At 31.2% G+C, this 27,133-nt stretch overlaps 1 protein-coding gene across 2 annotated transcripts in view; it reads left to right on the forward strand.

Annotated features, from left to right (window-relative positions):
• Positions 1-27,133, forward strand: part of Oli (basic helix-loop-helix family member olig) — a 299,930-nt gene that overhangs the window by 256,138 nt on the left and 16,659 nt on the right. The window contains exons 1-3 of one of the 2 annotated variants that reach the window (XM_075356396.1): positions 4,071-4,204; positions 6,828-6,941; positions 17,570-17,758. In XM_075356396.1, coding sequence (XP_075212511.1) covers positions 17,586-17,758 — 173 coding nt within the window. In that variant the 5' untranslated portion in view covers positions 4,071-4,204; positions 6,828-6,941; positions 17,570-17,585. Of the gene's footprint in view, positions 1-4,070; positions 4,205-6,827; positions 6,942-17,569; positions 17,759-27,133 lie in introns of those variants that run through there. The other variant, XM_075356395.1, reaches the window with a different exon arrangement.

Consider the following 27,133-nt stretch of genomic DNA (forward strand, 5'->3'; position numbering starts at 1 on the left):
AAAACGTAATTTTGAGTGCTTTGTGTGTCTGAATTATTATGTATTACATATTTACTTTATTTCTTTTAATTAGTCGTTAGTTACTAAATGCCTAGAGTCTGTTTAGATCATCCTAACAATTTTTGTTATGTATGTGGTGAAGTGACGCTCAAGTCTCAAAGGAGAAACCTTATTCCATTAGTAAAAAAGTGTTATGAACTTTATTTTGGGTGTAAAGTCGGGAAACAAACAAAGCCCTGGGCCCCACACATCGTATTTACCGTGTTTTAGGCTTCTGACTGCATGGAAAAATGGCACATGCCACACGAAATTTCCCTATAATTTGGAAGGAACCCAAAGATCACTCTTCTGCCTGTTATTTCTGGTTAACAAACATGAAAGGGAATACATGAAAATCAAAATATACAGTGGTAAACCCTAACTTGCAAAATGCAATGAGACCAGTTCCACGCTGCAAAGAATTACCCATACCAAAGCCTCCAGAACATGTGATATTAGATGAACAGAGCTCAGAGTCTGATGGAAGTAAGGAAGAAAAAAAATATATTCTAGTAATACAACTTTTGAACAAAGCAGTTCATCTGAGCCTCATTTACTGACTCAAGAAAATCTGAACCATCTCATACGAGATTTAAAATCATCAAAAAACAGTCTGAAATGCTTGCTTCCCGGCTAAAATGATGGAATCTTCTGCAAAAGAATACGAAGATATGTACTTATCGTAATCGTCATTCTGAATTTAAACATTATTTTACTGAAGAAAATGGCTTAGTGTTTTGTAATGATATTTCTTCTCTTATGGAGACACATTGTAATGAACATAACCCAACACAATGGCGCTTGTGCATTGATTCCTCTAAAGTTAGTTTAAAAGCTGTGCTTCTGCGTAATAGCAAGAAATTCCTATCAGTACCTCTGGCACAATCTGCTAGTATGAAAGAAACATATGAAAACTATAAATTTATATTGGAAAAGCTTCAATATGCAGAGTATGAATGAATATTTGGGTGATTTGAAAGTAATTGCACTTATTCTTGGTCAGCAGCTTGGTTACACAAAGTACTGTTGTTTTTTGTGCGAATAGGATAGCAGGGACAGAAAAAAACAGTCCATTCGAAAAGAATAGCCTAAAAGCGAATTACTCATTCCTGAACAGAAAAATGTGAAACATGATCCATTGTGTAATCCTAAAAATGTGTATCTACCCCCGATACATATCAAACTAGGATCAATGAAGAATTTCGTCAAGAATTTTAATATTCCTGTTTCATGTACTTAAAACAAAAGTTTCCTAAAATTAGTGATGCAAAAATTAAAAAAGAATATTTGTGGGTCCACAAATACGATCAGTAATGCATGATGAAAAGTTTCAGGAACTATTGAATCCACTGGAGAAAGCAGCTTCGCAAGCATTCAAAAGTGTTACTCAGAGTTTTTTGGGAAATCGAAAGGCGGAAAATTTCCGTGATATTGTCAACGTTCTTATAACATCTTATAAAAATTTCGGTTGTAATATGTCCTTAAAAGCAACTTCCTTCATTCGCACCTAGATTTCTTCCTGGAAAATCTTGGCGCAGTAAACGATGAGCACGGGGAACACTTTCATCAGAAAATTTCAGCTATGGAAAAGAAGTATCAAGGCAGATGGAATCCTAATATGCTGGCCGATTATTGTTGGACTAAGTGGAATGCCTCACAGGCAAAATATAGCAGAAAATCGTCCCTTCTTACTTTCTAGGTAAGTCAAATGTTTGAATGTTATGTAATTAAGAAAGCAGAGTGTATTAAAATGTTTGAAATTATAAATGCCTGTCTCTCGTAAACCTTTCGTAATGGGAACATACCGATATCATATTTGAATTCGGGAGAAAAAATACTATCACACATTTTTCTTCCTGAGACTATAAAAAAATTATTTTTTGTTCCTCAGTGTTATCAGCAATAATAGTCTTGTTGCTGACATGTTTATTATTTTCTCTTGGGTATTTTTGCTGATAAACTAATGTATTTTATTAAAGTACGGATATAAAAATAAAAGGACATGAGTGCTGAAACAGTTGTTCTAGCTTAGTTTTTCACTGATACTTAGCATCAGGTTAAACAATTTTCTCTGACAAATGCATCCATCCCGATAAACAAAACCCGTTGTTCGAAGTTACTCGTATAATTAAAAATTTAGTTGTAAAAATTACCCGCTTTCTAAAATACTTTAAATGAGCTGAGCTTTTAGAATTTGTTTTTCGGAATTAGTGCTGCTATTTTCTCAACCTTGTTGTGGAATAGTTCCAAAAAAAGTCTCATGGAAGCAAAATTCCATATATTTAGAAAGTGGAAAATTTGTAAAATTAGTTTTTAAAAACGTTTAACCCCATGTTGTCACGCTGATAAACGTATTTTATAAAAATTACACGTAAATAAAAAATATAATCTTGTCGCCTAAACTATATCTTTCGTATTGGGAAAAAAATTATTTTTCTGAAAATGATAAAATTTTACAGTCAAATTTTTCAAGAATACGACTCTACAGGGGAATTAAAAGATAAAAAAAAGCTTTTCCCCTTAAGAAAAAAAAATGAAAATATCTGATATTTTTACACTATTATATAAGCTTGTTCTTGAACTATGTATGTGATATTCATGGTACGGAACCTTTCAGTCGAATTTTGAAGCACTTCCGCTTATCCATTCGCTCTGAAATTTTGCATACAGGTTTGCTCCTAATGACAACACTTAGTAACCTTTTTCAAATCGCTAAGATTCTCCTAAGTTGCTAAGTGAAAAAAATGCCCCTAGAACTTATGCAACCTCGTTTACATCCATATTTTTTTAGTGAAATATAACCTAGCCTGTTTCGGTAAGTTGGATTTAAAATTCGCACACGTTTGAAATACATAATTTTACCAAAACGTAGCCATACCTACTATAACAACCGACTGGAGCTAAATGATAGATAACACACTATTCGTTTCATAAACGAGTGAGATATATATTAGGGTACGCAGTTCTTACTAGAAATTCTGTACAGTAGCGACCGAAGTTTTGGGAAAATTGAGTACTTTTTAACCAGATCCGAATTTTCAGACGAAAATCGCAAATACATCGAAGACGATCGGTTCTAAGGCTCTGAAATTTTTTTTTCGATCCCCCTCGACGATATCCCATCTGCTTCCAGTAGTACCCGTCGGATGATAGTGTTTTCAAGTGCCCCCGGGAAATTGGGGAGGGGATGCGATGGGGTGCCACCGTAATATCTCGGCAACCCCTCGTCCGATTTTTACAATTCAAACGGCGTAAGTATCAGCAGGTCGAGTGCTAACTGTTTAACGCATCGGATACACTCTTGATCAACCAGATCTTTGTTATCCGGAAATTAAATCGTTTAGCTCTATATTTTGATTGCATTTACTCACCGTAAAACGTAACGATCCGATTTTTCGCTAAATACGTTTAAACCTGTGCGCTAGCGCAGCTGTAAAGTATAAACTTATTAAGACTAAAAAGTAGAAAATTAAAAAAATATGTAAAAAAGCTTTTTAAAAACCATTCTTAAATAAAACGCATTAAAAGGTAAAAAATAATTTCAGGACGGTATCTCAGAATGGATTTGACAACAAGCTTTGATGATGATATGTAAGATTATGTGAAAGTCATAGCTTCAAATTAAAAATTTGATGTTTTTGCCAATTTTTTCTTATGCGTGATGAATGGTCTAAAGAGTAGGGTGCAAACATGCATAGAAAAAATTGGCAAACACATTAAATTTTTAATTTAAGGCTATTACTTTCACATAATCTTACACATCACCATCAAAGATTGTTTTCAAATCCATTCTTAGATACGGTCCTAAAATTATTTTTTACCTTTCAATGCGTTTAATTTAAGAGTGGTTTTTAAAATCTTCTTTTTTTTTACATATTTTTTGTTTATTAATATTTTTTAATTTATCTAATTACTATTTATTTAATAATTCTTGTTGCAAAATGTTAAAAGTTTTTGTTACTAATTCTTTCTTTCTAATTTTTTTATTAGAATAAGGAAGAAACTTTCCATTAGCAAAGAGTATGCTCAAACGGATTACTGACTATATACATCCTTATGTAAATTAGAAGAAAAGCCCGATTAATATTTCGTATGGAATTTATTTACCGGAATACGGAAGTAAAGGAAGAAAGTAAAAATGCCTAAAATTTTACGGAGATTAATGGTATGAAAAGAAATTTTAAAAACGAGCACGTAAACTTTAATTTTAGGTGAAGTAAGTTAGTGTGATTGTAATTATCGTTTATTATCTTTTTCGACTAATTTTAAATTGTACATTTTCAAAGAAACACTTTGTAAAAGTTTTTTAAAGATGGACTAAACAATTTTACAGTTCCTTTAAAAGTTTTTATCTTCTATATTTTCTGATTTCTTTTCAAAAATAAAACAACACATCATAAAAGTTCTGCTTATAAGTTTTGAAATCATCAGCTCTTTTTCTTTCGCAAAGAATAAAACTCATTTATAAATTAAAAATTAAGTTTTTGTCGATAAAATATATTTCTATTTTATATAAAAGTTAAAACTCTTCCTAATATTCATAAATGTTTTCTTTTGTATTTATACTTTTTTAACTTTTAATGAAAATAATGTTAAATTTGTTTTAGTTTCATTAGTCTACGTTATTTATTTCTTGTTTTTCGCGAAGGAATTTTATGGGTGTGTGTTATTATTTTCTTGCGCACCATGTCTTGGAACGCTTACGTTTTAGCTGTTAATACTCCGTTTCTATTGCGTCGTTTATAAACTGTTTTTTTTTTTTTTTTTTTTTTTTTTGTTTAGTCTAAAAGACCAAGTTTTTTTCATTTTATGTCTCTTAATTTTTAGATTATTTGTTGTATTTTTATAAGAAAAATATTTTTCTATCACCTAAGTTAATTTGTTTTTAAGGAAGTAATAATTATATTTACAGAGTAGAAAGTTTTTCGTTGATCTTAAGTTTGATTCATTTTATTAACTACTCTCACTATGTTTGTTTCCTCATAAATGGCCTTTTGCTGGAGACCATAAGTAAAAATATTGTTAAATGATCCGGTAATCAGTACGGAATATTTTTATTTCGATACCAGTTCTTACAAATTATCTATTTCATTCGTATTATAACTGTTTGTTTAACGCATCTGTAGGTTTCGTACATCGCAGTGTGAGATATTAGAATTGAAAACATGGACATTATAATTGCTAATTCTAGAAATCACCATGATTTAATTCTATGCTTTTTAAATTTAGAATTACCATGTTTTAGCCTAATAAAGGATCATCTTATCCTGAAGAGAAAATTTAACCAAGAAATACTACAGGTTAAATATTTTTCTTGCTACCATCTGCGAGTCCGAATATTGAATTTAAAAATTCCATCTTGACTGCAACAGCGCCGTATTTCTTATACTAAAATATCTTCAATCAATTATTATAATTAGGCGCACACGCTCACGTACACACACGTGCGCTCGCAGAAAATCTACATTCACAAATATTGTAATCTTATTAATGTATTCTGAGACTTTTACTGTAAATGTAACTTTAGAAGAAGGAAGTAATTAGAAGATTAAACTAACTTATTTTATCATGTATGAATCATTATGAAATTATTTTTGATGTATAACAGGCATTTTAAAAAAAATCTAAGATAATTGATATCTAGGTCTTCAGTTAAATCCATTTTAAATCAGTTTGAAAACTTTTACAACAGTTTAAATTTGAACACCTACTCTCTCGACGTTCAAAAAATATATAAAACCCTTCTCGAGCCAAACTTCATGTATTACAACAACAATTTTCATGAATTATGTCAAAATTTAAGGATTAATCAAGCCTTAAGTATAGGCTAGAGTACAACTTTTTCAATCAAAGCTTTTATGAATGGTCACAGGAACAACTCTGTCGTACGAAACACAGCGTCAGGAATTTTTTCGGATATATTTTCACAAAATCCAAATAAAATCATCAGTTTTAATAAAATTAGGTAAACCAAACTAAAATTATGAATTCTGAAGTAAACCATTTTCGATAATTTTTTAATTGATCTTTTCAGATATAAATTGTTCTACATGTTTAGAACTGTAATAAATAAATTGTTTCATTAATTTGTTATCAGTTCAGAAACTTGTTTATCTTTTAGGTACAAACAAGAAAAGTTATTAAAATAATTTTAAAATTACTTGAAATTGTATTAGAAAGGTTTCTAAAAATTTCTTAGATCTTTCTTTACAGTTTGTTTTATTTTAACACTTTAAGTTTATTTTTACTCGTAACAAAAATTGTTTTGTAAATAAAATAAATGAAAAAATGTATCTTGTATATGATGCTCGTTTGTTGCATATGGATGATCCATTGTAAGCCTACTAAATCCAGCTCTATTGTTGAATAATACAATATTTTCTTTCCCAAATGCGTCGGACGCTTTTCAACTATAGCACATACGGCACAAATGTTATACTGGGTTAGAAATGGGGGTGTAACGAATAGTTCCATTGTTTTTTAACGAAGCGAGTATTGACAATTTCGATTAGCCAGAGCACATCAGGGGTTGAAGGGGAACCAGAACTGTTTCTATGGTAACGGTTAGCAGCCTCCCGGACCACCATATGTTCGTGTTCACTACACCATCTTTAGGATATATTTGAAACTACATCTGTAACCAATAACACGCTTATTTATTTTACTGTTAATAGCGTATAAAAATGTTAATTTATTATCTATCTTATCTAAATATTCATTATAATTACGGAAATATAGTTTTATAATCTTTATTAAACGATTTTCGTATTATTTTGACGATTTTATAGCAGAAATAAAACAGCTGATTTTGAACTAGAGCAGCATCTGGCGGGTTCTTCAGACACCATCAGAAGTTACGTATAATATTTTGCAAAAATTGTCTCATAGACGCTGATCTAAAGGTTAGTATAATAGTTACAAATTTAATTACATTTTTAAACCATTGTTATAACTTATAAAAGTAATCTTTTTATTTTCTTGTATATAAATTTTATATTAATGTAATTGTATCATATTCCCTTAAATATTTTTCAAACTTGTTCCGTAATTTAAAGTCTAACAAAAGTTTACTGAAGTTATCACTAATTTTTTTTTACTTATTTATTTTATATAATACCCATGTAATAAACTATTGGTGTGATTTATAAGAAAATTCTCTGTTCAAAGCTGTTTCAACTTTTTTCTTGTTTTGTATTTAAAATTTAAGAGTAAATCGTATTTATTTAAGCCCGTTATGTTAGTGTTGTTCGATTGTCTGTTCTGCTATTGTAATTCTTTCTTTTACTTTTATATGTATATAAAGTTTACGAATTTTTGAAAAAAAAAATTGACTACATATTTTCCAATAATAACAATGATATCAAGGGGGGGTTTCGTCGTTTTCAAGTGTTAGTAAGGTTGGAAACAAGTTAGTGAGTGTAATAAATTTGTAAGATTTGCAAGTGCAAGAAATAATAATCATGATACTATTATAAGGGTATGCGCTCGTAAACGCACGTGCGCACGCAATCACTAACAAACATAAATAAAAGATACATATTTTATCCATAAGTAGCTTCCTGTCTGCAAAATTTTATTGAAAAAATTACATTAAAATGGTATGCTCCTTTGAAAATGGTATGCTCAAGAACAACAATCTTATGTATAATCTGGCTGACTAGGAAAATTAAAAAGTTATATAGTTTTCTATTAGCTTCTTCAATTCACTAACCTCAACAGAATCCAGGAAGCATTCAGCCAAAAAAAGTGGCAACTTTTATTCTCTCCTTTCTACAAAAGTCAGCTGTGTAATGATAATTTTTTTTAACCTTCGAGACCACCGTTATTATTGCTTCAGAGGATGAGATGAATGATTTGTAGCATGTGAAAATGCCATGCCTGACAGCGATTTGAGCCTGGGACCTCCGTATGAAATCCGTAATCAATATCATTAAACTAAGAGATAGTAACTCTGGTCCCTCAGATCAGCTGTATTACATACGTTACAGCTACTTCTAAGTTTAGTATGGATGGTATAAAATAATGTCAGTGTAAACCTTGCCATAAAATTGCTTGCTTATACATATACTTTTTTAAAAATTGGGAGTGTTAGATACATTTTTCAAAATAATGAATTTGAATGAATATCAAAAATGGAATAAATATCATTAATCCATCATGAGTCTGCATGCGTGCTTTAAGTTCATGTATGTGGCTTAGATCTGTTAAATTATTCTTTTATGTTCACAAGGACATAGATGCATATAGTAAACATATACTACTATACAAATGTAAAAATTAGCAAACCATGCTTCAATTGTTATATCAAAAGTTGGACAAACAAAGATCTGTTCTGTCCTGAAATGTCAATTGATTTTCAAATTGTGAACTTTGTTGCAAAATATAAATAATATTTTGATGTTTTATATGTCATATATATTATAAGTAATCATAATAGGTTATGATATATCAGTATATTTTCTACTCTGTTGTATAGTTATTTAGAGATTAAAATTTTTAATTTTTCTATAATTATTTTTTTGACTAATTAATCACAGAAGCTTACAAAGATGCTTATGCATGGAAATATGAAAATTGAAATTTGTAGTGCATGAAAAATATACTGATTGGGATTCAAACCCAGGGTCTCTGGAAGAAAGGCAAAGATGCTACCATTCTACCATGCAGATCGGCATTGGATATTATATTTTTCTAATCTACAGTAATTTTTGTTTTATTCATTTAAATCAAGTTTATTTACTATTTAGGAAAAATAGTGTAAAACATTATGTAGCATGTCAAAATAAACTGTTTAAATAAAAGAAATAGTCCACATTTATTCAGTTATTTGTGATTGTTATACCAATTTATTAATGATTTATTTCATTTTAAAAAAACAGTACATACTAATATTTTTGAAGTCTTTAATGTGATGTTTCTCAATTATATTGTGTAACTATAGTATCACACACAAAGTAATATTAATGATCTGAATCTTTGTTTCTATGACGTACCATGTCGAAAAAATATAAAACATTAGCTTTTACTAATAAAAATCGTAAATAAGATCATAAGAGTTCATTCATTTGGAGTATTGTTTTCTGTGTATTCTGAGTTTCTCAGTTGTGTTTTGTTTTATTTTTTTTGTATCAAGGATAGTTAATGATGTTTGTTAAAGAAGATTCAGTCATGGAATCATACCATCACCACTGAATCCACTTTCACCAACTTGCACACTGAAACAGATTTTACACCCACAAAACATGTACATAAGATTTTATGTTCAAAAAAGTTTGAAGAACAAAAAATAGACATACTTGACTACTTAAAGAAAAAAACACACAAAACCAAATATCAAATAGACAAACATCTCTTAATCCCATACTCTTTGAACCTACCGTGAACACCAAAGATAATTCAAAACACAATCCAAAAAAACAGTACTGTATCATATGAAACAACAACTCACAGCTTTCCCAGTATCAATTTTCTGAAGTAATTTGATGCAGTAACTAGACTCAGAGAAGGATTTTTTAATAACTCTACCTTAAAATTAAGTGTACTTTTATTTGATTTAAAAACTGTTCTAATATTATTGCTATAATAGTACCATGAGAAAAAAGTATACATTGTATCAAACTTAATGATTATTGAAATAAAAGTTTTAACTTCATTACATTACCAGATTAAGCATAAGACGGTAAACTAGCTCTGTTGTAACCAGATGGTTAAGGATAATTATTGGAGCATCTCAGAAAATAGAATCTGTAATGGGCAAGTACGTGACAAGGATTAAATGTAGACTAGACACTCTAGTGCTGATTCGAATAATTTACAGTTTAGCTAGTAACTTAGAACCAAGCATAATACAATGGATGAGTAAGGATTTTCCTTACAAAGGACTGAGGTCATTCTCTTACAGAGAAAAATCAATTACTGCATTCATTTCAGGTGGTAAACACAAAATAATTACCCAGTAGTGTTTAGCCATTCACACTACATAAAGATACCCCCAATTCCAAAAAAATTCTAGAAGATGGCATACACTATCTGAAGCATTTTTACAGCAGTCCTTTCAGTGGGGTTGTAACAGATAGTCCGTAATATATCTATCTGTGGGAAATTTACCCCAAGTCACTATCTGCATTCCTTTATGTTAAGGTAAAGGAGTACATTACTGCATTTCTTTATTCATTCTTGATCTCATGTTTCTCCAAGTGTTGTGTTGGTCTTGACATCTTGGGGATTCATGCTATTCATATGGAGACCTGTAAAGCTATTGTATTCTTGATGTTTGGGTACTTTGATGAAAAGTGCTCAGTTTTTAACTGCTTAAGGATTCTGCTTCCTACCGAGCGATTGTACAAAAAGCTTAACCAAGACTTGAATTGCTTATCAAATAACAACAAACCTCTTATTACTTGCAAAAAGATAACATTTGAAGTAATACAGATCCAAATGCAATACTTCATAGAATTAAATATGTTAAATATCATTGGGTGCTATTGCAAGATCTATATCCGTTGAATATTTGGATTAATGACCTTACTATTATCATCTTTTCCAGCATGGTTAGGTGGTTAGGATTTTTTTTTTTTAAAGAGCTGGAACCCCATATGGACGCCTGAGCAGTGTCGGCCTTGCTAACAGCTTCCGCAAGATATTATTAAAATTAAATGTGGATATTATTAAATATCATTCAACAGACACAGACCTCACACACACACAAGATACCAAATATCAGACTAAATCTCACCACACTCCACAACATACAAAAATAATGTTGTTAACATACAAAAATTACTCAGAAAACATGCTTCACGCTGTGCACTCTACACATCACATCAAAGCCAGTCACATCCAATCACATAAATACCTCACAGTCAATTGAGCACTATAGTATACTTACCTCACAAGTCACCTTCGGATGCAGGAGCAAAGTGCTCATGATCTCATCAAATCCAGGTGATCCTCACACGTATGGAGAACCCCCTAGGCTCTCAACCGTGTGCCTGCCTGCCCCCACACCCTCCAACAATCCCTTCTACCTCTGCGACACTCCTCCCAGACGTACAGCCCCTCTATGATCTTCCTAGCAAATCTTGCTACATCCGTCCAGTTTTTCACACTTTCCAACATGATCTGTTCTACTTCCCCTGAGAAGAACATTTCCCTTTTATCTATGGTCCCCAATATTTCCCTCCTTGATCCTCAAATCAGGGGCAGTGAAAGAAGACGTGATATGCTGTCTCTTCACATCTACACACACCGGACACAACTAGCAGAGTGATCTAGCTTAAACCTAAAAATGTCTTCTCTGAACCCCCCCATGACCAGCTAGAAACTGTGAGACAGTAATCCAGTGAGCCATGGGCCTTCTCGCGCCAACTTCTCAGGTCCCCAATTATGCAGTGTGTCCTTCGGGCCTCTATCACTAGTGTCCCACCACATCTGCCATCCTCTCCTCATTTCTTCCATGATGGAGCTAGTTACTCCTTTTTTACACAGGTGTTGATGCCTGTTGTTCTTTCATCCTCTTTCTGCAGGTGATCTCCAGATCGACAGGTAATGTTCCTGCTCAACTTCAACTGCCTCTTGAGAAACCATGCGATATGCGGCTGTCACACGGAGGCAGCTCCTTCTGTATAATGATTCGAGAGCATCCCAGTATATGCTATATCTAATGACCCCCTCCCCATATCTGGGCACTGTAAAGCAATGTGGAGTATGTATATCAATCCAGACAGCAGACTCCTCCTCTGCTGCCTTGGTCTCTCTTGGTTCAGCAGTAATCTGGCAACCAGATGCATGACCTTTTCAGCCTTCAATCAGGCCTCCAAGACATGGGTGCTGAAACGCATCCTGGCGTCCACCCATATTCCAAGATATTTTATTGCAGTCCTTGAAACACAACAATCTCCATCTTATCTGGAGCCATAGTTAACCCGACTCCGGTTTTGATTGTTGTAGGCTAAGTAGTCTGCTCTGACTCCTTCCAATGCCTCTTTTGTCTTTCTCTCTGAATTTGATTCCTACCAGGGTTCATTCAAGAGATCATTTTCATCCTGTTTAGTCTGATCACTCTTCCTCTTCACATGAAATTTAATTCTTTCAGCTCTGAAGAAATTCATTTAACTTTTTATATCAAATGTGAATGTATATAACTATAATAATAATTTAGGGTACCATTCTAGAAAATATCCTTTTGAACTGATCGCCCCCAAGTTAATTGGAATACCAGAAATTCATAAATTAAACATCTCAATGTTTTCTTTGATCAAGTCTAAATCTGTCCCCTGTTATATTAGTATCCAAAATAATAAACAAATTCTTAGAAATAAATTTTAAAGGTAAAAATCTTAGAAGTAAAAATTAATTTACATACATTTAATGTAAAAATGGATACAAATTAGTAATACTAGCTTACCTATAGATTATATATAAAAATAATTAAAAATAAATTAAAAATTAACCAAGGAGATCCAAAATTTATTAAATATATTCATTGTTACATGAAATTATATCAACAAAACTATTTTGAATTTAATAACAAATATTATATAAAAAAAAATACTTTACCTATAAATTTCCAGTACTTATACAAATTTTTAATAGTGGGGCACAGTTTGCTGATGATTAAATTTTTATAATGAAAATTTTAAATTCACATTTGAAATAAATTATAAAATGTTAAATTATTTAGATATCAATATCGAAATAAACAAGATAAACCAAATTGAAACAACAGTATATTGAAAACCTACATCCAATAATACGGCAGTTCATAAAAAATCAAATCACCCTTTATCTCATAAAATTAATACTTACAAATATGATTAATAGTGTACATACAACATAACAAAGAAAAGTTAAATAATGAAATAAACATAAACATACAGTAGTTGAAAATGGATATAATAAACTATTTTAATTAATATTTATAAAAAACAACTATCAAAACAATAACAAAAGTTAACTTCACAACCAATACATAATAAGACAAAAAAGTAAAAATAAAAAAAAAATTTATATATATATATATATATATATATACATACAAAGTATTTATACTCCAATAACATTACAACCTTTACTAAAACTCATAATAAAGAAATATTTAAACCAGCAAAAAACCTAATAACCATATAATAAAATGTTTAAAAAAACAAAAATAATAATCTGTTTGGAATTATAAAATTAAATGTAATGATTGTGATGATATTTATACTATAAAAACAAATAGATCATTTAAAACTAGATTTTTTTTATCATTATAGAAATAACAAAAACAATAAATTAGGATTATCTAATACAGCAGACCAGCTAATAAATATTCTATTTTTGATATTTACACAAATTTACGAATATTAGAAATTAAAACGATGAACATAAAATTAAACACATTAAAAAAATATTACATATATAAATACAAACTACATTTCAATCTGATAAACCATCAGACTATGTTTGAGGGAGACAGTCTTATAAAAACTGCAACAGGTAGCACCACTCTTATAATAAATTAATATGCAGTTTTAGTATTTTTAATATGCAGTTTAAATATTTCAATCATGACTGAGGATGTGGGATCCGCGAAAATACTTTAATGGTAAAAGTAAGATATGTCTTATTTCAGTATTCTGTATTTTCTTTTATTTTTGTCTTCAGTCATTTGACTGGTTTGATGCAGCTCTCCAAGATTCCCTACCTAGTGCTAGTCATTTCATTTCAGAATACCATCTACATCCTACATCCCTAACAATTTGTTTTACATATTCCAAACGTGGCCTGCCTACAAAGGTTTTTCCTTCTACCTGTCCTTCCAATATTAAAGCGACTATTCCAGGATGCCTTAGTATGTGGCCTATAAGTCTGTCTCTTCTTTTAACTATATTTTTCTAAATGCTTCTTTCTTCATCTATTTGTTGCAATACCTCATCATTTGTCACTTTATCCACCCATCTGACTATTAACATTCTCCTATAGCAACACATTTCAAAAGCTTCTAATCTTTTCTTCTCAGATACTCCGATTGTCAAAGTTTCACTTCCATATAAAGCAACACTCCAAACATATACTTTCAAAAATCTTTTCCTGATATTTAAATTAATTTTTGATGTAAACAAATTATATTTCTTACTGAAGGCTCGTTTCGCTTGTGCTATTCGGCATTTTATATCACTCCTGCTTCGTCCATCTTTAGTAATTCTACTTCCCAAATAACAAAATTCTTCTACCTCCATAATCTTTTCTCCTCCTATTTTCACATTCAGTGGTCCATTTTTGTTATTTCTACTACATTTCATTACTTTTGTTTTCTTCTTGTTTATTTTCATGCGATATAGTTCTTGCGTAGGACTTCATCTATGCCATTCATTGTTTCTTCTAAATCCTTTTTATTCTCAGCTAGAATTACTATATCATCAGCAAATCGTAGCATCTTTACCTTTTCACCTTGTACTGTTACTCCGAATCTAAATTGTTCTTTAACATCATTAACTGCTAGATCCATGTAAAGATTAAAAAGTAACGGAGATAGGGAACATCCTTGTCGGACTCCCTTTCTTATTACGGTTTCTTTCTTATGTTCTTCAATTATTACTGTTGCTGTTTGGTTCCTGTACATGTTAGCAATTGTTCTTCTATCTCTGTATTTGAACTCTAACTTTTTTAAAATGCTGAACATTTTATTCCATTCTATGTTATCGAATGCCTTTTCTAGGTCTATAAACGCCAAGTATGTTAGGATGTTTTTCTTTAATCTTCCTTCTACTATTAATCTGAGGCCTAAAATTGCTTCCGTTGTCCCTATACTTTTCCTGAAACCAAATTGGTCTTCTCCTAACACTTCTTCCACTCTCCTCTCAATTCTTCTGTATAGAACTCTAGTTAAGATTTTTGATGCATGACTAGTTAAACTAATTGTTCTGTATTCTTCACATTTATCTGCCCCTGCTTTCTTTGGTATCATGACTATAACACTTTTTTTGAAGTCTGATGGAAATTCCCCTTTTTCATAAATATTACACACCAGTTTGTATAATCTATCAATCGCTTCCTCACCTGCACTGCGCAGTAATTCTACAGGTATTCCATTTATTCCAGGAGCCTTTCTGCTATTTAAATGTTTTAATGTTCTCTTAAATTCAGATCTCAGTATTGTTTCTCCCATTTCATCCTCCTCAACTTCCTCTTCTTCCTCTATACCACCATTTTCTAATTCATTTCCTCTGTATAACTCTTCAATATATTCCACCCATCTATCGACTTTACCTTTCGTATTATATATTGGTGTACCATCTTTGTTTAACATTATTAGATTTTAATTTATGTACCCCAAAATTTTCCTTAACTTTACTGTATGCTCCTTCTATTTTACCAATGTTCATTTCTCTTTCCACTTCTGAACACTTTTCTTTAATCCACTCTTCTTTCGCCAGTTTCCATTTCCTGTTTATAGCATTTCTTAATTGTCGATAGTTCCTTTTACTTTCTTAATCACTAGCATTCTTATATTTTCTACGTTCATCCATCAGCTGCAATATATCGTCTGAAACCCAAGGTTTTCTACTAGTTCTCTTTATTCCGCCTAAGTTTGCTTCTGCTGATTTAAGAATTTCCTTTTTAACATTCTCCCATTCTTCTTCTACATTTTCTACCTTATCTTTTTTACTCAGACCTCTTGTGATGTCCTCCTCAAAAATCTTCTTTACCTCTTTCTTTCCTCAAGCTTCTCTAAATTCCACCGATTCATCTGACACCTTTCTTTCAGGTTTTTAAACCCCAATCTACATTTCATTATCACCAAATTATGGTCGCTATCAATGTCTGCTCCAGGGTAAGTTTTGCAGTCAACGAGTTGATTTCTAAATCTTTGCTTAACCATGATATAATCTATCTGATACCTTGCAGTATCGCCTGGCTTTTTCCAGTGTATATTCTTCTATTATGATTTTTAAATTGGGTGTTGGCAATTACTAAATTATACTTCGTGCAAAACTCTATAAGTCGATCCCCTCTTTCATTCCTTTTGCCCAGCCCGTATTCACCCACTATATTTCCTTCCTTGCCTTTTCCAATGCTTGCATTCCAATCTCCAACTATTATTAAATTTTCATCTCCTTTTACGTGTTTAATTGCTTCATCAATCTCTTCGTATACACACTCTACCTCATCATCATCATGGGCGCTTGTAGGCATATAGACGTTAACAATCGTTGTCGGTTTAGGTTTTGATTTTATCCTTATTACAATGATTCTATCACTATGCGTTTTGAAATACTCTACTCTCTTCCCTATCTTCTTGTTCACTATGAACCCTACTCCTGCCTGCCCATTATTTGAAGCTGAGTTAATTAATCTAAAATCACCTGACCAAAAGTCACCTTCCTCTTCCCACAGAACTTCACTAATTCCTACTACATCTACATTTATCCTATCCATTTCCCTTTTTAAATTTTCTAGCCTACCAACCTTTTTTAAACTTCTAACATTCCACGCTCCGACTCGTAGAATGTTATTTTTTAATTTTCTGGTGACCCCTTCCTTAGTAGTCCCCACCCGGAGATCCGAACGGGGGACTAGTTTACCTCCGGAATATTTTACCAAGGAAGGCGCCTCCATCATTGTTATATGAAAATGCAGAGAGCCACATTTTCTTGGAAAACAAGCAGCTGTAGTTTTCCATTGCTTTCAGCTGCGCAGTACTCAGAGGACTGAGTGATGTTGATATGGCCGTTTAAGTCATTCTGACTCATGCCCCTAACAACTACTGAAAGAGCTGCTGCTCTCTTTCAGGAATCATTCCTTAGTCTGGCTCTCAATAGATACCTCTCCAATATGATTGCACCTTCGCTCCAGCTACTTTGTATCCCTGAGCACTCAAGCCCCCTCACCAACGGCAAGTTCTCATGATTCATAGAGGAGGCTATTCTGTATTAGGAAGTTTATTAATAGAAGCTTTGAAAATAAAAAAAAAATTTTTTTTAAATATATTTATATATATATTTTTTATTTATATATTTTAGTAACTTAAGATTTTTTAATGGCTAGCCACTACCCTTAGGGTACACTTTTAATCTGTCAAGTATTCTTTTTCAAACACTATTAAATTTTTTTTTAACTATTTAATTGTTGTATAATATATTGATGCTTTTTTTTAAATTGTAAATGCCTGGATAAAAAATACTGATGATGATAGATAGCCAACAAAATTACTAGGAGACTGAATTAAAACAATTTAAAAATAACCTTGCCAGTAATAACATGTCATGTTGATTATAATCATGCAGGGTAATATTCTTAAAATGTTTGAATCCACCTAAATATTAAAATACAAGTAGATATGCTTACCTTATTGATTCATTATTAATGAATTTTTTTTTTTTTTTAAGCAGAACTATAAACCATAATGTAGATTTGAACTTAACATCAATTTAAAAGTACTTAAAAGGAAAGTTCTTGTAATTAAAAAATATTTAAAGAGTAATTCATTTTATAGTTAAGAACCTTTTATCTTTAGAAAAAGCTCATGTTTTATCTTGTTTATCAGAGAGACTGTGCTTGGAATGGAATCAACAGGCACATACTTCTCTACAGAGTCAGCACAAGTGCCTGGCAGAAGAACTCCTCTTGGTGCAGTCGGACTAGGCAGCTTCTACTACCCTCCTGCTGCTACTGGTCCTCCTTCGGATGAAAATCGGCCTGACGCTGGAACTCATCAATCTCATTCTAGTCATAGGTCTGTAATAGTAACAAGAAATAGTTAAATTTAATTATAAAAATTTTAACCTTTTTTTTTCTTATAGCTTTTACATGAGTGAAAAAAATATCTGAACCCGTAACAGCATTTGAACAAGTCAAACTCATTTAATTATTTTGGAATAATAATAATAATAATAATAATAATAATAATCTTAGAAAAATAATAATGTTCTGTTATTTAAAATAGTTTTCATAATTTTCAAATCAATAAACTCAGTTAAGTAATAAGATGAACTGACAACAAAAAGAGACTGACCTTATTAATGAATATGTTCATAGAAGTATCTCCATTGTATGGGTACACTGTGAATGTTAAAAGTTTGTGTAGTTTAACTGCATAGTTCATACAGAAAAATATTATTTTAGACTTTTGACAAAAAGTATGACTTTTTAATAAAGTATACATTGAGTTTTATATTTACTCATGTAAATTTTAAATTCATTATTTAATAAAAAAAACTGATACCGCCAGAACCACTAAATTTATTAAAAGATACAGAATGAATCAATCAGTTAAGTAAAAAATAATTTGCTTGTACCAGTATTTTACAGCATGGTTATTGGATTCATTTTAGGTAGATTTCATAAGAAAGCTACCTATTGTAATGGAACCACAATTCAACTTCCAAAACTTTTTGACATATCTTCATGTTTCACATCCCCCAGACCCTAAAACCTAGACCGTCAGTTGAACTTTCCCTTCTACAGCTATAGCTCAGGATAGTGCTAGACAGGAAAGTAAAATGAAACAATATCACTTAAAAAATAAATACACTAGAAAAAGTTAGGATTGTAGGAAGTATGCGGTACCCTATAGCATGGACGTATGCAGTTTATTGACATAATATTGACAATGTTACTGACCCAAAACATTAGGTTTGAAATCATCCGTTCTTGTTAAAAATATGGGTTTTAGGTTTCTCCAGCATTGAAAAAACATCAGTAAACACAGCATTATAACATCAGTTAAACATACAAAAAACCAATAAGGTACCTACTTCTTTTCGGGTAACATGTTGAAAAATTTATTTCCTTGTTATAACAGGTTATGATTTTCTACCAATTATTGAGGTCTTAGTTCCTATTTAAAATTTTTGCAAATTGTTTTCTTTCATATTATATGTAATTAGTGGCAAAAAGTATTTGTTGTATTTATTTCATCATCATTTTTTATTTAAATTGTTGTGTTCTTTAGTTAAAATTAGCATTTGGTTTGTGTTATTGTTCTACAATTTGGCCTTCAATTTTTGTCTTTAGTAAATTTGTCTTGCTAAAATGACTTACAATCAGGAAGAAAGGACTTAACTAATTTTTACATACGAAGAACAAAATAAATGTGTTAAAACTGCTCAAGTGTTTAAGTGTTTTATGAATGGCATCCAAATAAAAATGTTTCACACTTAAATTGTAAAACTTGTAAAAAACTTCCAAGAAAAAGGAACTGTCATAAATATTGTGAAATGTAGTAGCAAATCCTCAGAGCTCAATCGCTCAATTCGTAAACTATCCTGTGAATCTGGGGTTTCTTATCATTCTGCTTTCACTACATTAAAATTGAATAAATTTTTTCTGTATAAAATTCAACTACATCAAAAGCTGATTGCGGATGATGCTGACAGAAGGATTGTATTCTGTGAGAAATTCAATTAATAGATGACAATCCAATGTTTATAAAAAATATTTGTTTTTCTGATGAATTCACCCTCTTTCTAAATTGCTTCGTTAATAAGCATAACTGCCAATACTAGAGCGATGTAAATACTTATGTTCTCAATGTTGGAAACACACAGGCCTGAAAAAATAAATGTGTGGGCTGGGATTTACGGTGATAACATAATTGGTCCAGTATTTATCGATGGAATTTGACAGGTGAAAAGTATTTGCAGTTGCGGGATTAAGTTATTCACCCACTAATACTCCTTGCCTTAGAAAATTTCAGCAAGATGGAGCACCCGAATGTTTCCTGGGCATTGCATAGGTAGAAAAAGAACAGTTGAGAGGCTGGCAAGATCTGCTACACTACTAGACGTTTTTTTTTTGAGGTCATTTAAAATCAATAATTTATAAAGAAATTCATGCTAACATACAAGAGTTGAAAAATAAAATTGTAAGAACATGTAGGGGATATAACTAAAGAAACTTTAATAAAAGTAAGATGTGAATTTCAACAAAGACTTTATTATTGTTTACAGGAAAAGGGAAATCATTTTGAACAAATGATTTAAAAATTTGGTACTTTTATTGAGGTAAAAAATATGTGTTTCATTTATTTTTTCTTAGGACTCCTATTGTAGAAAAAAACCTGCGTAATAAAATTAATAAACAATTTAAGTTTTATTTTTTTATTAACAATTATTCATTTATGAATTAGTTTTTATTTAATTATTAATTCATTAAGTTTATGTAGTAATATTTTTTCAACATCTTACCAGCAAAGAAGTAGGTATATTATTATTGGTGTTTCATATGTTTAACCAATGTTATAATGGTGTGTTTACTGGTATGTTTTTTTAATGAAGAAGAAACGTAAAACCCATATTTTTAACAAGACAGACAATTTCAGAACTAATGCTTTGTGTCAGAAACACTGCATTCCAACATAACCTAAAAAACCCCATTTTTAATCATAACTTCAATACCAGTGAATTAATTTTTATTTTATTTATACCAAATTATTTGCCATTCAAATAGCTTTCCAATTATGTCACAAGCTACATCATTTCTTAAAAAAAGGGTTTTCAATCCTTGAAAATTTAGAAAACATTTAAGGGCAAAATTTTGTGTTGGTAATTTAAAAAATAATCTTCACACTTTTAGTCAACAAATTATGATTATTTCAAATGGTTTAAGAAGTAATATCACATAACTTTATAGTTATTTTTGTTGGAATGAAATTTAAAAAAGTACTACCCCAAATGGTTTTTTGCACCTACCAAGCGAAGGGGTGGGCAGATTTTAATTTTCTTTTAACCAGAATTCATTATTTTTTCAGGTTGTCAATTAATTTAATTAAATGTTCCCATTGCTATTTAAGATTTTTGAGTTGGGGTAGATTTAGCAGTGAGGATGGGTTCCACACCTTTGAAAACAATTTTAAAAAGGTTCCCTCTGAGAGTGGTGTACATGCCTGCAAACAAAGATACGATGGAACTGATAGCTGTTGAATAATAAATGTGGTAACTTTTCAAATCATCATCCTGTATAATGATACTTGTAAATTTTAATGAAAAATATACAATATACAGCTTGATTTCTAAATGTTTAGAAATAAATCTGAATACCAAGGAAATTTGCTTTTCAATCTTTATGTCATTTAAGGATTGTAAAAAATGGAAATAATGTCTTAATAGCTTCTAACTAGTAGAGAGTCACTCAATCATGTGATACATTAATATACTCGTATTTATAACATAAAGAGTAATATAAAAATGTGAGTACTTCTCTTACAGACTAAAGGAATTTTAGGAGATAAAATGAACGATTTTACTGCTTTGTTAAAAAGCTAGTCTATTTATATATATATATATATATATATATATTGGCAATCAAAGAGAAATTGATATAGGTAAGAGAGAAGAGCTATTTTATGTGATGGATCGTCATTAGCTACATGACTTTTAACTCCACCTCTAACAAGCCACCAGGGCATGTATAATAGATTACTTTACCCTTATTCTGCTGTATACATGCATGTAAGGGCACCGATAAAGATCTTTAAGGATTTACACAAGCTAACAAAGATCTACTTCCATTCACCCTAAAACCAGTTATATTGTTGATACTGCTATTCTATTATTTTGAGAGTTATTTATATAGAGTAGCATTAATGAAGAATAGTGTATTTAATCTGTAAATAAAAATTAGAAAATAGTAATTCTGATTAATCTAGACGTTTGCTGATTCAGATAAAGTGTATAGTGCTCTCAAGTAAACACTTTTAGGTATCTGTTGTTTTGAAATCCAATGAAACAAAAAAGTGACAAGTTAAATATTACGACTAGAGTAAAAAATACAAAAAAAACATATCTAAGACATATCTAAAATAAAATAAAAAAAATAATTATTATATTACAAGACAATTTTGAATAATAAGTGAAGAATGGTAGAATCTTATGCCAAAGAGCACATTTTATGAACCATGTTTTAAGACTTTAGACTATTCTATTCTTGAGTAAACTCAAGAATAGATTTATTTTTTTAAAAAGCACTTTGGTTTAATTTGAACTATTGGAAATAACTCCAGAATTATCATGATTTTATAAATGATAAGATAAAAGTAAATGGACTCATATTAACTTCTTTAGTACCATTGATAATAAAATTATGTAGCTTACTAAATCACCATAATGACTTATTGAAAAGACATCATAGACACTTTTGCCAGATTGAAAGTTCTGATGAACTGGTGCACATATTAACTGTCCACTTACCATTCTGTACATACCTCCACATGATACTTAACATTCATATCTAGGAATGCAGTAGCATATTCCATTTAACTAAAATTCTGACAGCTGGTACCATTGTTGTATATTATACTTTTCTTATTACACAAGTTTATTACATTCTGTAGCTTGGCCAAAAAGCAGCCAAAAGAATTTTCTATGGTTTTCAAATTTTAAATACCTATAATGTATAAATACAGAAGATAAAAATAAAATATAAATACAAATAAAATTATTAGTGTTATAATAATATTCTATTATTATACTTTATTGTATTTTTTAATTTGCTCTTTTCCACCTTTTCAATGATATATAGTCTTTAAAAAGACAGATTTTTCATCAGTGACTGTACCTTTTCTGTTGCTATGATCCTTTTGCAAAAATATTTGACATTTTTTCTTCACTCTCATTAAAAAATGATGAAAATATTCCAATATCTTTCCTTTTCTCATTTGTGAATTTTTAAAAATTTCTTTTTATAAGGGTGTTGAAGTTCATTTAGTTTTATAATCAGATAAATTCATTCAATATTAAGTCAAGATTGAAACCAGAAAATTTTATTTGTGATCATGAGGTTGATCCACCAAAAGTGGAATATTTTTAAATTTGATCAATACTCATTTAACTCAAAAGTAATTTTTAATCGTGTAAGATCAGATAAGCAGAAGATTTGGTAAGTTAGTTTATAACTTCAAATTTATTATCAAGAATAACTGATTTAGTCATCAACTTCGAAGTAGTTTTCATATTGTCAAATAAACATACTTGAACTACCCAAATGTGGGCAAACACTTACTAAATATTAACTTTTTCTATTTTCAAATATAATTTAACAACTTGATTGCCACACTGATTTTGTGAGAGCTGCTTTTTAACTGAGCATGAGATTCCAATTGGTGTTTCACGTAATATCAACATCAGACCATGAGATTCCATTTGGAATTTCATGTACAATTAACTTGTAGTACACAGAAACTCTATATGCCATCTCATTTTGCATGTTTTTCTTTTATTTACACATCTTTGTCACGTTCTAACTTAGAAGTTGATATACATAACTTTCTGTTACATTAACTTTTAATGAAGCTAATAATAATTCTATAATTGTTAGAAATTAAATATCAGGTTTTTATGCATTTTATTATTTAATAATAAAAAAGTTCAAGTTATAAGCTAAAAAGAGTTCTTAAATTACATGTTACAAACAATCTTCCACCAAATTATCAAATTTGGAATAAAGTATGCTCAGTGAGATTGCAATAGTGCGCACTAAGGGCACTCAGTATGTTCAGTTTTCTATTGTAGATTCTCTGTTTTTTATAGAACATAAATGAATGAAAACAGACATTACAATGAAATAAAAAAAGAATAAAAGAAACCTTAGCTACAAAATGCAGTATTTATTTTTCAATATAATCCTTGTTTACACTGATACACTTTTCCCAACCTGAGACAAGTTTTTGCATTCTGTCACTAAAAAATTCTGTCGGTCTTTCTCGGATCTAAGTGGCAACACCCCAACACCGTAGGGGAAGATAACCGCCTAGTGACGTTCCGGTCACACCCCAACCCCTCCCGCATCGTTCCTAGCCCTGTTGGGCTTTAACGGGAGTTGTCTATCGCCCTCTGACTTTTTACATCTCATAGTAATAAGCCTGCCCTCGTTGGGATGCCACCGATGTAAATGCCTCGGTATACATTTGCATCGGTGATTTATTAACTCAGATTTTGCCTTCGCTGTAGGCCTCGTCCGAACATGTCCTACATCGTATCTCTCTGAACTAGCTAACCGAGTTCGCAGAAGCACGAACCCCGCACCTAGTTCTACTTATATTGAATCAAAGTGGCCACAGCTTCTTTCACCTCATCTTAGATGGTATAATGATTATCTTTGAGATCCCTCTTGAGTTGAAGAAAGATGTGGAAATCTATCGGAGCCAAATCCGGCGAGTATGTTGGATGCGGAATGGGCTCAAACTTCAGCTTGCGGAGAGCCTCTGAAGTGACGTGCGATGTGTGAGGCCGCGCATTGTCACTTTGCAAGATTATGGGCGTGGTGGTCTTTCGAAGGCGACACTCGTCGTCTGAGATGTCAACGTCTCAACGTACCGTTCGGAGTTCACAGTCGTTTCATCTTCCAAATACTCAGCCACAAACATGTTTGGCTTCCCAAAACAGCCTAAGAAGTAGTTTATTCGCCAATACTTAAGTTTTGAATTTTTTCGGTTTTGGCGATTCGTAATGTTTGTATTCCATGATTTGCCTTTTTTCTTCCGGGTCGTAATGATGCATTCAACCCTCATCCCCGATCACAATATTGAAAAGGAAGTCGTTTCCTTCAGCACGATAGCGCTGTAAAAATTCTTCACAACATTTAACACGACTCTCCTTGTGTTCGTCCATCAGTTTGCGTGTAACCCATCCTGTACAGATTTTACGGTAACCCAAATGCTCAATAATGTGGCCTGCTCGTTCTTTAGATATACCTAACTGAATATACGATGTGTTGCTGAGTGATTCGCCGGTCACTTTCAATTATGCTTACATTCAATTATGTATGCTGCATCTTTAGAGTATAGATTTAGCACATATAAGCATTATTACTGGTATATATTACTTTAATAGCAGTTATTCTGAGAATTGTTATTATGTTGAAGCCTTTGTTCTTTAATTAATTTTTATTCATTCCTGCACTTGCATTGTTAGAAGGAACATTTAGCATAAGTCTTGTTGCGCTCACTTTACTGGAATGTATATCCAATATATAAGAGAAAGTATATCTTTTTTCGTAAAACTTATATGAATAAAAATTTAAAGTTTGTTTTTTAAAAGATATTAATTGTTAAGAAGTAACTTAACTCGCTCTCGGTACGATGTCTTCAAGGAGTATTAAGAAACACGTAATTCTTCGTCAGTTTTCACCAACAAAAAACGAGAATAAAAGATAAATTGTAATGAATAAGTACATATTATTCAAAACAATATTTTTTTTAATTTTGTGTTATATTACAAGAGTTTATTTAAATGTGAAGAAGTTAAATCAACGAAGAAGAAAATCAATGATTGTAGAGTAGTCTACAATCATCATATGTTATAGAAAATAGTAATTTTACTGTAAGTATTATATTTAGTAATATAAACATATTTGTTATGATTTGTGAAAATTTTGTTAAGGAATTTTGTTTAGGCAAAATGACAAGTGTTAAAAAATATGGTATTTGGACATGATCACTGAATTTTCGGGTAATCTGACTTTTATAAATATATTTATTACTACTATATATATAACAAACTTGTGGCAAAATTTATGTAAAGTAATCCAGATGATTTCCAAAATTAATATTTGTTTTCAACCATTTTGTCCAAAATAAAATCGTCTGCTTTAGAATTTTTTTTTTTAGTTAAAATAATTAGAAATAAGCCATGTTAGACAAATGCTAATGAATGGTTATTTACTCGTAGATAAACGTGATCGTTTTACATTAAACTTAAAAATGGCAGAGTTAAAAAAAAAACGAACGAAACACTTTTTAATTTTTATAAAACGTCTAAAAATTATTAAATTTACAAATAGCTTATTTTACGAATAGAGAACCTGCAATAGCAAATTTTTTATATGATTGTGTTAGGAAAATTAGTTTTAAAGAGTTTTATTGAGTTCAAGCAATACCGAATCCTGCAACATTTTAATACAAATCAAAATTACTTTCCGATAACATTCATTTCCCTAGAGATTACCTTATAGAAATCCAAATTCCTCTGTGACCTCTGTTTAATCAAGTACAGCCAAATTTTTGGCGACCATCCTTTCAAAATCCAAACCCGAACTAGAGACCTCAATTTAAAAGGACTCAAGGAAGACCCATGACAGATTCAGTAGAACCTCCAAACAAATATCCCAAATTACATCAAAAGTCAGAAAATAATATTAGTAACGCACGATAATTTTGCTTCAAACAGCGGAACAATATACTGATCATCCCCAAGAAATGGACAATCTCAATTTACAAGTTAGTTTAGAAAATAATAAACTGACTTGTTAAATTATATATTCTAGTGATTAAGATTCCGTAATTAGGAAACCAGAAGCTATTATATATTTTTATTTTACCGTTAAGACTCTATTTTTTAAATTAAACTGCATCATCTTCAGTAGCAGGTTGGTTAAAATTGCTCAGTTTGAGAGCTGTTACGGATCAGCTAAGTAACAACACATTGATCAATTTGAGTATTCAGACAAACAGAAAAGAAGGACGCTTAATATATTCAGATAGAGATCCTAGAAAATCTTTGCGGCACAAGCTTATAAGAGACAACACTGATAACATGAGTGCACCTCTGGAAATGGTGACGATACCACGGACTCGCGACGAATTCCTTCCCATGGCAGACTATCCCATTTTTACGCAAACCGAAAGTATCACATCCTCCAACTATGCATAAATTAACTCTGTCGTCCTTCCAATGGAGGATAGTAACCAACAAACCCAAAATACAAAGATTGTTAGATCCCCGCCAATAATCCTTTACGGAATAACGGTCATATTAAAACTGTATGATTTATTTGGGACGGTTGTAGACACATCAATTCAGTGAGGCACCCGCCATGGACTTCTCCGTTAGTCCGCTACCCCTGCAGTTCCTAGGCCAAGGCCTTTACCTGCAGTCCTCTTAAGGCCCTCGGTACGTGTAAGTATTTACTTTGCCAGGCCAGATGTCCTATCTCCTAAGCCATCATCGATCCAAGATCGATTCTGTCTTATTCGGGGATATACCTCGAGTCGGTACAAGAATACCAACCCGGTCGTCTCTTTCACTGCTAATAGTCATTCTGGCGGCATAATTTTGACTTACAAATTACCTAATTTTTTAAAACTAAGTTCGTATTTGTTGCTGTATGCTCATTT

The sequence above is a fragment of the Lycorma delicatula genome, chromosome 2 (assembly GCF_047948215.1).
Source record: "Lycorma delicatula isolate Av1 chromosome 2, ASM4794821v1, whole genome shotgun sequence".
In the NCBI taxonomy this organism is placed as follows: domain Eukaryota; kingdom Metazoa; phylum Arthropoda; class Insecta; order Hemiptera; family Fulgoridae; genus Lycorma; species Lycorma delicatula.